General features: G+C 44.5%; 1 protein-coding gene across 1 annotated transcript; it reads right to left on the reverse strand.

The window, feature by feature from the left end:
• Positions 1 to 1698: 1698 nt before the first annotated feature.
• Positions 1699 to 4748, reverse strand: LOC311143941 (nuclear receptor subfamily 0 group B member 1-like; the record flags this gene model as incomplete). Its single annotated transcript, XM_084179836.1, has 2 exons — positions 1699 to 1940; positions 4070 to 4748. 2 exons carry the CDS (start codon positions 4746 to 4748, stop codon positions 1699 to 1701), a joined length of 921 nt encoding a protein of 306 aa, XP_084035962.1.
• Positions 4749 to 12109: the final 7361 nt, after the last annotated feature.

The raw sequence follows: 12109 nt of genomic DNA on the forward strand, positions 1-12109 counted from the left end.
CTCAGATCACACACTCTGATGAAAAGAGAACGTTCCAACCTGAACAGAGAAGGACAACTGTAGAAAAAAAGGGAATGTCAGCTCCATGTTTGCTGCTCCCAATTCAGACCAGTGTTGAATGAAAGATCACATGTGGGAGCAGCGAACTGTGAACAGACATCAAACTTTATTCAGAACCCATATTCTACCAGTTACTAAAAAGGAACATTGGGTTTTCTGATCTGTCTGGGTAGATGTTGCCCTTAGGCACAGATCTAGGAAGATTGTATCCCTAACCTTAATCATTAGGGGGTAAAACTCCACTCCAGCCTTAGATCAGTGTCCAGGGGCAACATCATCCTACACCTTTCTGATCACCATAGAGACAGTCTGAGCACCACTCACCTGACACAAGCACGGCAAAGCAGTTCAGAGAATACTTTTATTATATCAAAATAGTTTTATGTAAAAAGAAATAAGTTACTGAGACTGATCATCAGCCCACCCCCAACACCCCCCTTCACCCCCACTGTTCTTAACCAACCACAGTGTCCAAAACATCTTTAACAAAACACACACATTTCTTTCTTTGTCTGTCCTTCTGTTCAACGGTCCATTCAGATCTAACGGTTGGTTAACAGTTAGTTAGTTCTACTAGATGTGTTCGTCTGTCCGTTAGATAGAAAGGTCCAGTCCAGAACTAACCCCACAGGTGTTGATCTGAGAGGATTTGATAGATGTAATATAGCAAAAAAATCATTTATAGCCTACCGGAGGGCAAGGTGGAGCTATCATATTGTTCCTTTATAGCCTACCGGAGGGCAAGGTGGAGCTATCATATTGTTCCTTTATAGCCTACCGGAGGGCAAGGTGGAGCTATCATATTGTTCCTTTATAGCCTACCGGAGGGCAAGGTGGAGCTATCATATTGTTCCTTTATAGCCTACCGGAGGGCAAGGGGGAGCTATCATATTGTTCCTTTATAGCCTACCGGAGGGCAAGGTGGAGCTATCATATTGTTCCTTTATAGCCTACCGGAGGGCAAGGTGGAGCTATCATATTGTTCCTTTATAGCCTACCGGAGGGCAAGGTGGAGCTATCATATTGTTCCTTTATAGCCTACCGGAGGGCAAGGTGGAGCTATCATATTGTTCCTTTATAGCCTACCGGAGGGCAAGGTGGAGCTATCATATTGTTCCTTTATAGCCTACCGGAGGGCAAGGTGGAGCTATCATATTGTTCCTTTATAGCCTACCGGAGGGCAAGGTGGAGCTATCATATTGTTCCTTTACAGCCTACCGGAGGGCAAGGTGGAGCTATCATATTGTTCCTTTACAGCCTACCGGAGGGCAAGGTGGAGCTATCATATTGTTTCTTTACAGCCTACCGGAGGGCAAGGTGGAGCTATCATATTGTTCCTTTATAGCCTACCGGAGGGCAAGGTGGAGCTATCATATTGTTCCTTTATAGCCTACCGGAGGGCAAGGTGGAGCTATCATATTGTTCCTTTATAGCCTACCGGAGGGCTTAGTTTTTTGCTTATTATTATCCAATAGGAGCTAGGGGCTAGGGGAAATGGGGGGAAGGGTCTAGGGCAAGGTGAAGTTTCTAGTGGGTAGGAGATAGGTGAAATTGCCTAGGGAGTAAGGACTAGGAGAAGTGCCTAGGATTTGGGGGCTATATCTAGGGGTTGTTTCTGGACAGGACCATAGAAAGCCTCTACTTCCCATAGAACATCTCCAGCAGGACCTCCTCCATGTTGACGGCTCCAATGATGGGCTTGAAGAAGAGCTGTGCCACCACCGGGGGGCTGATGGCCATCAGCATGGCCAGGGCGATGAGCAGTTTGGCGAAGCGCGTGGTGTCGTCCCGGTGGATCAGCTTCACATGCTCGTTGAGCGCCTGGTGGGCCTCGCGCCGCAGTGACTGGATGTAGTTGACGTAGCACAGACCTGGGAGATCTGGGGAGAGGTGGAGAGGAGATAGTAGGGGAGGAGAATCATTAAATTTACATTTTAGTCATTTAGCAGACGCTCTTATCCAGAGCGACTTACATTTAGTGCATACATTATTTTATTTTTATAAATATCATACTGGCCCCCTGTGGGAATCGAACCCACAACCCTGGCATTGCAAATGCCATGCTCTACCAACTGAGCTACATCCCTGCCGGCCATTCCCTCCCCTACCTGGACGACACTGGGCCAATTGTGCGCCGCCCCATGGGTCTCCCGGTCACGGCCGGCTACAAACCAGGATCTCAAGTGGCACAGCTAGCACTGCGATGCAGTGCCTTAGACCACTGCGCCACTCATCATATAGAAACTTTTGACAATTACATAAGCTGTTTGGGTTGAAGTTCAGGGAACCCGGGTCACCATGGTAACCAGGTGTCTCATCTGTTGAAAAATGAGAACGTCTTGATCTCCCAAATCATTCACAAATATTTCACAACGCCCTCTGGCAAGGTTTCTGAAGTCTCCAGATATTGAAGGATGCAAATCTCTTCAACCCTAAAACAATACCATAAACTGCTACCTCCTTCCTTAGAAGTAGATTCAGGGAATGAATAGGCTAATAAGGGTGATTGTACACTGAGTGTACAAAACATTAAAAACACCTGCTCTTTCCATGACATAGACTGACCAGGTGAATGCAGGTGAAAACGATCATCCCTTATTGATGTCACTTGTTAAATCCACTTCAATCAGTGTAGATGAAGGGGAGGAGACAGGTTAAAGAAGGATTTTTAAGCCCTGAGACAATTGAGACATGGATTGTGTATGTGTGCCATTCAGAGGGTGAATGGGCAAGACAAAATATTTAAGTGCCTTTGAACAGGGTATGGTAGTAGGGGCAAGGCACGCCGGTTTGAGTCTGTTAAGAACTGCAATGCTGCTGGGTTTTTCCAGCTCAACAGTTTCCCGTGTGTATCAAGAATGGTCCACCACCCTAAGAACATCCAGCCAACTTGACAAAACTGTGGGATGCATTGGAGTCAACATGGGCCAGCATCCCTGTGGAACGCTTTCGACACCTTGTAGAGTCCATGCCCCGATTAATTGAGGCTGTTCTGATGGCAAAAGGGGTTCCTAATGTTTTGTACACTCAGTGTATGTTTTGGTATAACTAGATTATAAATATATATATAGACCTTGAGTGCCTTTCATATTTAAAGTAGAAATGGTGCACAAATATATAATTTAAAAAGACTGTTATATTAAATGAAGTGCCCTTTAATATAGACCACATGGAAAATTAAATAAATCAGTTTTTTAATATAATCAAGTGCCAAAATTCTGCATTTTGACGTCCCTTTGTGCATCCTCTGTGACATCCAGGAAGATTTTAACCCACTTAACCACAACATACTTTGTCAAAGTATTTTTGTTACTTTTACAAAGTCATTTCTGAAGATTATTTATACTATTTTTGGCCATTTTATTGTGTTTTGTCGTGGAAAACTAAGTGGGTCAAACATAAAACTTCAACCCTGTTACCCATAGATACTGTAGACAGGCTAAACATGTTTTAACAAATAAATGTTGTTTTGTGAAGCTTGCATTCAATTGCCCCTCCCTGTTGCACACAACAAGCTTCCATTCCCCCTGTCACAAGAAGATATATGGCTGATTTAAGATGAACACTGTTATGGTCAACCCTGTTACTTCAATTGGCACTTCATTGGCACTTACTATCGTATTTTTTTTTGCTCTTGAGATGGAAAAACATGTATTTTATTCAGTTGAATATGTGCTCTTTATGGCAGTATGTAAAAATTAGGTGATTCGTTTTTTTTCACCAAGGTACTATACTCAAAAGGCAGCTATAGGCTTAATTGGTGGAACGACCAAATGTGTCATTATGCACGAAATTACCCACATATTAAATCAGCTTTGTTTGTTTTCTGTATAATATACAAATATGTAACTGCTTTCCAAACTTTTAGAACTAGAGACAGAGTAATGTATTAAATTGCAGATGGGAAATGTAGGCTAATTGGGCTATACCATTACATGCACTCCATCAAGGACACATTGAGACAATGATTAGTGAGTAAATAAGCTGCGTATTAAAGCACCCAGCCCACCTGAGTTGAAGAGCACGGCTCCTTTGAGGTAGGCATATTCCTTGGTACTGATGTCCAAACCCCAACACTTTTTCAGGAACGCTTTGATGCCCTGGATATCCGCGAGAGAGACCCCCGGTGTTCCCGCGCTCTGCTCCCGCTCAACCTCTCTGTCCATTAAGCCGCCTTGGCTGACACAGCCACTGGTCAGGATCCGCTGCAACATGCTAGGTTCCGCGGTCTCCATGGTCTCGAAGTCCACCCGGTCCTGCGCGAGGCCCAGCACGAGCAGCGGCGCCCAGCCGTTCCGAACGAGCAGCAGCTGGTCATCCTCGGGCAGCTCGCGGAAACACTGCACGTTCTTTACAAATCGCAGAGTCTTCACGAGGACTGCCGATGCGGCTTTGCAGGTCACCTGCGGGGACCGGAGAGACCCCCGTCGCGGCGAGGAGCCGCAAGAGCAAGCCTGTTGCTGCCTGAGCTCAAGCCTCGAAGAAGAGGAAGAAGCAGATGAACATGAGGAGGAGAGGGAGGCACAGGAGGGGACCTTGACCGCTTGGTGCTGTTTGCGGTGTTGTGGTTGTGATGTTGGTTCCTCCGTGGTCGCGAGGCTGTCGTTCTTCAGTATGTTGTACAGGATGCTGTTGTTATTGTTTTGCCCCCCGTCGCCCCGACAGTGGCAGCCCTCCAGAGTGGTCATGGCCAGTGGCGCCCGCTACATCCGGTGCTGCTCTGTGTGTCTGTAGGACGATTTGAAGAGTTGGAGGTCAGAGATAGACAGAGGGGGAGGGGGGGGGGGGGGGGCTATTACCCCCGCGCGAACAGCAGCACATTTATACTAGCTCCCGGCTGGCAGGCTTTGAGGACTTGTTGTTTAGACTATTTACACTTCTGAGACGCCTCCCACTCACTCATGCTCATGCTCATGCTCTCTCTCCTGCCTCTCTCTCCCTGTGACGCTCCAGTCCTCCCCAGCACATGCACTGAGAGGGTGCCAGCTGCTGCAAGATAAATAGTAAGGTCATTCCAGTATGGAGCATAAAACAACATGTTAAGCAGCATCACCCATTCAATTAGTTTAAAATAGCCTATACAGGAAAAGGACATACTGTATCTCATGGTATACACATTATATCACACAAAGTGAAGGGGAGGAGGAGGCAGACAGACAGACTGACTGATTCTATACCCTTGAGGTTATCCAGTTCTGTTTGGATACAACGGTCTGTATATTTATCTCACTGTCCCTAAAGCTGCTCTATGTCTGTCTGTGTGGGCATGTGTGTGTCTGTGTGTGTGACAGAGATACTCTATTCTTAGGGTTTTGCCTTGACTCCCTCACAGCACCGTTAATCAGCTGTTAGCCGGTAGAAAATAGGCCAGAGACAGAGCTGAAGGCTTAATTATTGTAGGGAGAATTTATCTGATTTTCTATGTGAAAGGAACAGAGAGAGCAGCGCTGTGAAGGCCTGGCGCTAACCTTGACTCGGACACACTGTTATTGATTGGACCATGAAAACGGGAACGCTTGAATTATGGTGTCATGACTCAACGCTCCCTGCACATCTGTCACCGTGGGGTGGGTGACTAACCTGGAGGAAGGTGGAGGGGGAGGCAATATTCAGGAATAATGTTTTTCTCTCAGATTGTATCACGGGATGAGCGAGAGAGAGAGAGAGAGAGAGAGAGAGAGAGAGAGAGAGAGAGAGAGAGAGAGAGAGAGAGAGAGAGAGAGAGAGAGAGAGAGAGAGAGAGAGAGAGAGAGAGACATAGGGGGCACCAAGTATAGGAAAGGTCAGATGAAAAAGTGTGAAGTGTACAGGCTAATTCTCTAGTTGCCTCTTGTGAGTGCATGAGCCTTGAGAGAGTGTTAGCACATTTGGTAGTCCAGGGGAGGGCCTGAACAAAGACCTCCACACTGCCTCTATAGTGTTTAGAAAAGGTGGTTTTGGGCTTGGAGAAATGACTGGCATTGAGTGGCTAGCCGTATTCATAAAGTTACAGGGGTGAGGGACCTCATTCTACTTTGTGCTCCAAGGACAGCAGGACGAACCCAAGACAGGAGGAGAAACTTTCACAGCAGCTTCAGAACATTGTTCAGAGAGAGAATGGCTTCCTATTGATATACAGCAGTTAGAAAATATAGATTTGTTACATGTTTCTACCCAAGGTTGAGCTGGGATAAACAGCCAGAGCGAAGGCTGTCTCCTCCCCTCTCCTTTCCAACCCTTTCATCCCCTCTCCTCTCCAACCGTCTCCTCTGCTCTCCTTGCCTCTCAGGTAATAAACATAATTCCTTCTCAAGGAGACATTACATTATTTCTTATTCTCTCTCATTCTGTCAGAGTCTTCTTTTCCTCTACCTGTTCATTTGTTTATGTTAATGAGGATGGAAAGAGATTTTGCCTCAGAAGTCTGTTTCTTCAATGCCACAGGTAAGGGAAAAGTGTTTTCCACTCACTGCAAAGATAAATAGGCACTCACTTTTTACTTTACTGTTTTGAATGTTCATATGAGTAAGAGTGCAAAACAGAAAAGTGCTGGTTTGGAAGCTGTTAATGTCAGTTAACAGTTAAAGCCACTATGCCAGAGTGTCAGTAGACTTATAGCCTTAGATTTATAATCATGATCTCATACATTGGCTGGGCTATGGCTGGGCAGGGCTTAGCGGGAGGGGTTGGGAGGAGAGGCGGGGAAAGGGAAGGAGAGGAGAGGGTGGGAGAGCAGAGGAGGGGTGAGAGGAGTGGAGGGCATTGGTAAGGAGAGAAAAGAAGAGGAGGATGGGAAGGAAGGAAGGAAGGAAGGAAAGGAGAGAGGAGATGGGAGAGGCAGTGATATCACTTTCTCAGGTCCAGTGTGTCCTCTTCTCTCCTGTCCTCTCCTGTCTGTGTGTGATGTGATGTGATCCAGACTGTCCCTCTGCCCAGTAAAACATGGGTCAGCATACCCCTGTACTGCCCACCCACAACTACTCCCTCCGTGTGTGTGTGTGTGTGTGTGTGTGTGTGTGTGTGTGTGTGTGTGTGTGTGTGTGTGTGTGTGTGTGTGTGTGTGTGTGTGTGTGTGTGTGTGTGTGTGTGTGTGTGTGTGTGTGTGTGTGTGTGTGTGTGTGTGTGAATGTGTGTCCCTGCACCACCTGGTAAAATATGAAGGTCACAGACACACCTTGGGTCACAGTGGCTAAATGTATTTATACATTGCCTCATTATACTTTAACAGAACAACCCACAAGCTCTCACAGTCTCACGTCAGAATTAGACATTCATTCATGTTTCACAAATGTCACATTTCGAAGTTGTTTCAAATGTCAAATTTCGAAGTTACTTCTCTGTATCATTCCAAGGTTAAGTTTAAGCATTAGCTCCGAATTCTTATGGTTAGGCATTAACTCTGAATTTTTAAGGTATTAACTCCGAATGGTTAAGGTAAGGGTTAAGGTTTGGGATAGGCTTAAAACTATGAATATCAAAAACAACTTTATATCGCTGGATTCGAACATGCAACCTTTGGCTGCCCCCGCGTGGCGTTTCTTTCGTTTTTGACCTCTAAATTCTTCCTGGATAGTTTGATAGCTAACATTCTAACGTTAGCGCTGCTAGCTAGCTAACACTAACAGCGCTAGCTAGCAAACCTCCTATGTGGATGCCACCATAAAGTTCCCAAGAACAGCAGACCGGTAAGTCAACTTTGCTTTCGAACTAAAGTTATCTTACATGCAATCATACTAATTAGCTAGATGTTTAGTTAAAAGGCCTGTTGATATCATTGGTTGTTTCTTTGTAGCTAGCTAGCTAAGCTATCACTAGCTAGCTTACTGTAGGTGGTTAATGTGGTGTACAGTAGGCTACAGTATTAATGTGGTGTACAGTAGGCTACAACATTACTAAATGATAACAACGTAGCCTTGTCACTAGCTAGTAGTTGGTAGATGGGGTGGGGTAGAGTAGGCTACAATACAGCAACAGTAGCCTTCCATACTGTTCTGTTATTATTTGGGTCTGGAAATTGTTAAATGACCCAACATTATAGAGAGATGACACATTCATGCAGCGGTGGTGGTATCACATTGTCTTTATCCATACCATTGCTGCTGCTATGAATATGCCTTTTACTTGAGAACTCTGCCCTCTATGCCAGGTCTCCCTTGAAAAAATTATGTTATTGTTGACCTGGTAAAATAAGCTAAATGTTGTGTGTACTCTCACTAGATATAATTGTGTGGTTCAGTTGCAGATTTTCAAAAGGAAATAGACATATATATATATATATATATATATATATATATATATATATATATATATATATATATATATATATATATATATATATACAGTACCATTCAAAAGTTTGGATGCACCAACTCATTCAAGGGTTTTTCTTTATTTTCACTATTTTCTACATTATAGAATAATAGTGAAGACATCAAAACTATGAAATAACACATACGGAATTAGGTAGTAAGCAAAAAAGTGTTAAACAAATCAAAATAGATTTTAGATTCTTCAAAGTATTCACCCTTTGCCTTGATGACAGCTTTGCACACTCTTGGCATTGTCTCAACCAGCTTCAAGAGGAATGCTTTTCCAACTTGAAGGAGTTCCCACATATGCTGGGCACTTGTTGGCTGCTTTTCCTTCACTCTGCAGTCCAACTCATCCCACACCATCTCAATTGGGTTGAGGTCGGGTGATTGTGGATGCCAGGTCATCTGATGCAGCACTCCATCACTCTCCTTGGTCAAATAGCCCTTACACAGCCAGTGTGTTTTGGGTCATTGTCCTGTTGAAAAACAAATTATAGTCCCACTAAGCGCAAACCAGATGGGATGGCGTATCGCTGCAGAATGCTGTGGTAGCAATGGTGGTTAAGTGTGCCTTAAAGTCTAAATAAATCACAGACAGTGTCACCAGCAAAGCATCCCCACACCATCACACCTACTCCTCCATGCTTCACGGTGTGAACCACACAAGGAGAGATCATCCGTTCACCTACTCTGCGTCTCACAAAGACACGGTGATTGGAACCAAAAATCTCAAATTTGGACTCATCAGACCAAAGGACAGATTTCCACCGGTCTAATGTCCATTGCTTGTGTTTCTTGGCACAAGCAAGTCTCTTCTTATTATTGGTGTCCTTTAGTAGTGGTTTCTTTGCAGCAATTCGACCATGAAGGCCTGATTCACGCAGTCTCCTCTGAACAGTAGATGTTGAGATGTGTCTGTTACTTGAACTCTGTGAAGCATTTATTTGGGCTGCAATTTCTGAGGCTGGTAACTCTAATTAACTTATCCTCTACAGCAGAGGTAACTCTGGGGCTTCCCTTCCTGTGGCGGTCCTCATGAGAGCCAGTTTCATCATAGCGCTTGATGGTTTTTGCGACTGCACTTGAAGAAACGTTCAAAGTTCTCAAAATATTCCGTATTGACTGACCTTCATGTCTTAAAGTAATGATGGACTGTCGTTTCTGTTTGGTTATTTTAGCTGTTCTTGCCATAATATGGACTTGGTCTTTTACCAAATAGGGCTATCTTCTGTATACCACCCCTACCTTGTCACAACACAAATGATTGGCTCAAACGCATTAAGAAGGAAAGAAATTCCACAAATTAACTTTTAACAAGGCACACCTGTTAATTGAAATGCATTCCAGGTTACTACCTCATGAAGCTGGTTGAGAGAATGCCACGCATGTGCAAAGCTGTCATCAAGGCAAAGGGTGGCTACTTTGAAGAATCTCAAATATAAAATATATTTTGATTTGTTTAACACTTTTTTGGTTACTACATGATTCCATATGTGTTATTTCATAGTTTTGATGTCTTCACTATTATTCTACAATGTAGAAAATAGTAAAAAAAATAAAGAAAAACCTTGGAATGAGTAGGTGTGTCCAAACTTTTAACTGGTACAGTAAGTATTCAGACCCTTTACTCAGTACTTTGCTGAAGCACCTTTGGCAGCGATTACAGCTTCTGTTCTTCTTGGGTATGATGCTACAAGTTTGGCACACCTGTATTTGGGGAGTTTCTCCCATTCTTCTCTGCAGATCCTCTCAAGCTCTGTCAGGTTGGATGGGGAGCGTTGCTGCACAGCTTTATTCAGGTCTCTCCATAGATGTTAGATAGGGTTCAAGTTCGGGCTCTGGCTGGGCCACTCAAGGACATTCAGAGACTTGTCCTGAATCCACTCCTGCGTTGTAATCAAGGCTGTAATCGCTGCCAAAGGTGCTTCAACAATGTACTGAGTAAAGGGTCTGAATACTTATGTAAATGTAATTTTTCAGTGTTTTATTTTTAATACATTTGCAAAAAGGTCAAAAAACCTGTTTTTGCTTTGTCATTTTACATTTACATTTACATCATTTAGCAGACGCTCTTATCCAGAGCGACTTACAAATTGGTGCATTCAACTTATGATAGCCAGTGGGACAACCACCTTTTTTTTTTAAATTTATGGGGGGTGGGGGAAGAAGGATTACTTTATACTATTCCAGGTATTCCTTAAAGAGGTAGGGTTTCAAGTGTCTCCGGAAGGTGGTCAGTGACTCCGCTGTCCTGGCGTCAAGGGGGAGCTTGTTCCACCATTGGGGTGCCAGAGCAGCGAATAGCTTTGACTGGGCTGAGCGGGAACTGTGCTTCCGTAGAGGTAGGGGAGCTAGCAGGCCAGAGGTGGATGAACGTAGTGCCCTCGTTTGGGTGTAGGGTCTGATCAGAGCCTGAAGGTAAGGAGGTGCCGTTCCCCTCACAGCTCCGTAGGCAAGCACCATGGACTTGTAATAGATGCGAGCCTCAACTGGAAGCCAGTGGAGTGTGCGGAGGAGCGGGGTGACATGGGAGAAATTGGGAAGGTTCATTATGGAGTGTTGTGTGTAGATTGATGAGGAAAATGTTTTATTTCATTCATTTTAGAATAAGGCTGTAACGTAACAAAATGTGGAAAAAGCCAAGGGGTCTGAATACTTTCCGAAGGCACTTGCAAAAGTATTCACCCCCATTGGCATTTTTCCTATTTTGTTGCCTTTCAACCTGGAATTAAAATGGATTTTTTGGGGGGGTTGTATCATTTGATTTACACAACATGCCTACCACTTTGTTCTTGTGAAACAAACAAGAAATAAGACAAAAAAACTGAAAGCTTGAGCATGCATAACTATTCCCCCCCCCCCCCCCCCTCCCCTCCAAAGTCAATGCTTTGTAGAGCCACCCTTTGCAGCAATTACAGCTGCAAGTCTCTTGGGATTAGTCTCTATAAGCTTGGCACATCTAGCCACTGGGATTTTTGCCCATTCTTCAAGGCAAAACTGCTCCAGCTCCTTCAAGTTGGATGGGTTCCGCTGGTGTACAGCTATCTTTAAGTCATACCACAGATTCTCAATTGGATTTAGGTCTGGGCTTTGACTAGGCCATTCCAACACATTTAAATGTTTCCCCTTAAACCACTCAACTGTTGCTTTAGCAGTATGCTTAGGATCATTGTCCTGCTGGAAGGTGAACCTCTGCCCAGTCCCACATTTCTGGAGGACTGAAACAGGTTTCCCTCAAGAATTTCCCTGTATTAAGCGCCATCCATCATTCCTTCAATTCTGACCAGTTTCCCAGTCCCTGCCGATGAAAAACATCCCCACAGCATGATGCTGCCACCACCATGCTTCACTGTGGGGATGGTGTTCTCGGGGTGATGAGAGGTGTTGGGTTTGCGCCAGACATAGCGTTTTCCTTGATGGCCAAAAAGCTCAATTTTAGTCTCATCTGACCAGAATACCTTCTTCCATATGTTTGGGGACTCCCACATGCCTTTTGGCAAACACCAAATGTGTTTGCTTATTTTTTTCTTCAAGCAAGGGCTTTTTTCTATCCACTCTTCCGTAAAGCCCAGCTCTGTGGAATGTACGGCTTAAAGTGGTCCTATGGACAGATACTCCAATCTCCGCTGTGGAGCTTTGCAGCTCCTTCAGGGTTATCTTTGGTCTCTTTGTTGCCTCTGATTAATGCCCTCCTTGCCTGGTCCGTGTGTTTTGGTGGGCGGCCCTTTCTTGGAAGGTTTGTTGTGGTGCCATATTCT

Source organism: Coregonus lavaretus (genome assembly GCF_964263955.1).
Source record: "Coregonus lavaretus genome assembly, chromosome: 16".
Classification (NCBI taxonomy): domain Eukaryota; kingdom Metazoa; phylum Chordata; class Actinopteri; order Salmoniformes; family Salmonidae; genus Coregonus; species Coregonus lavaretus.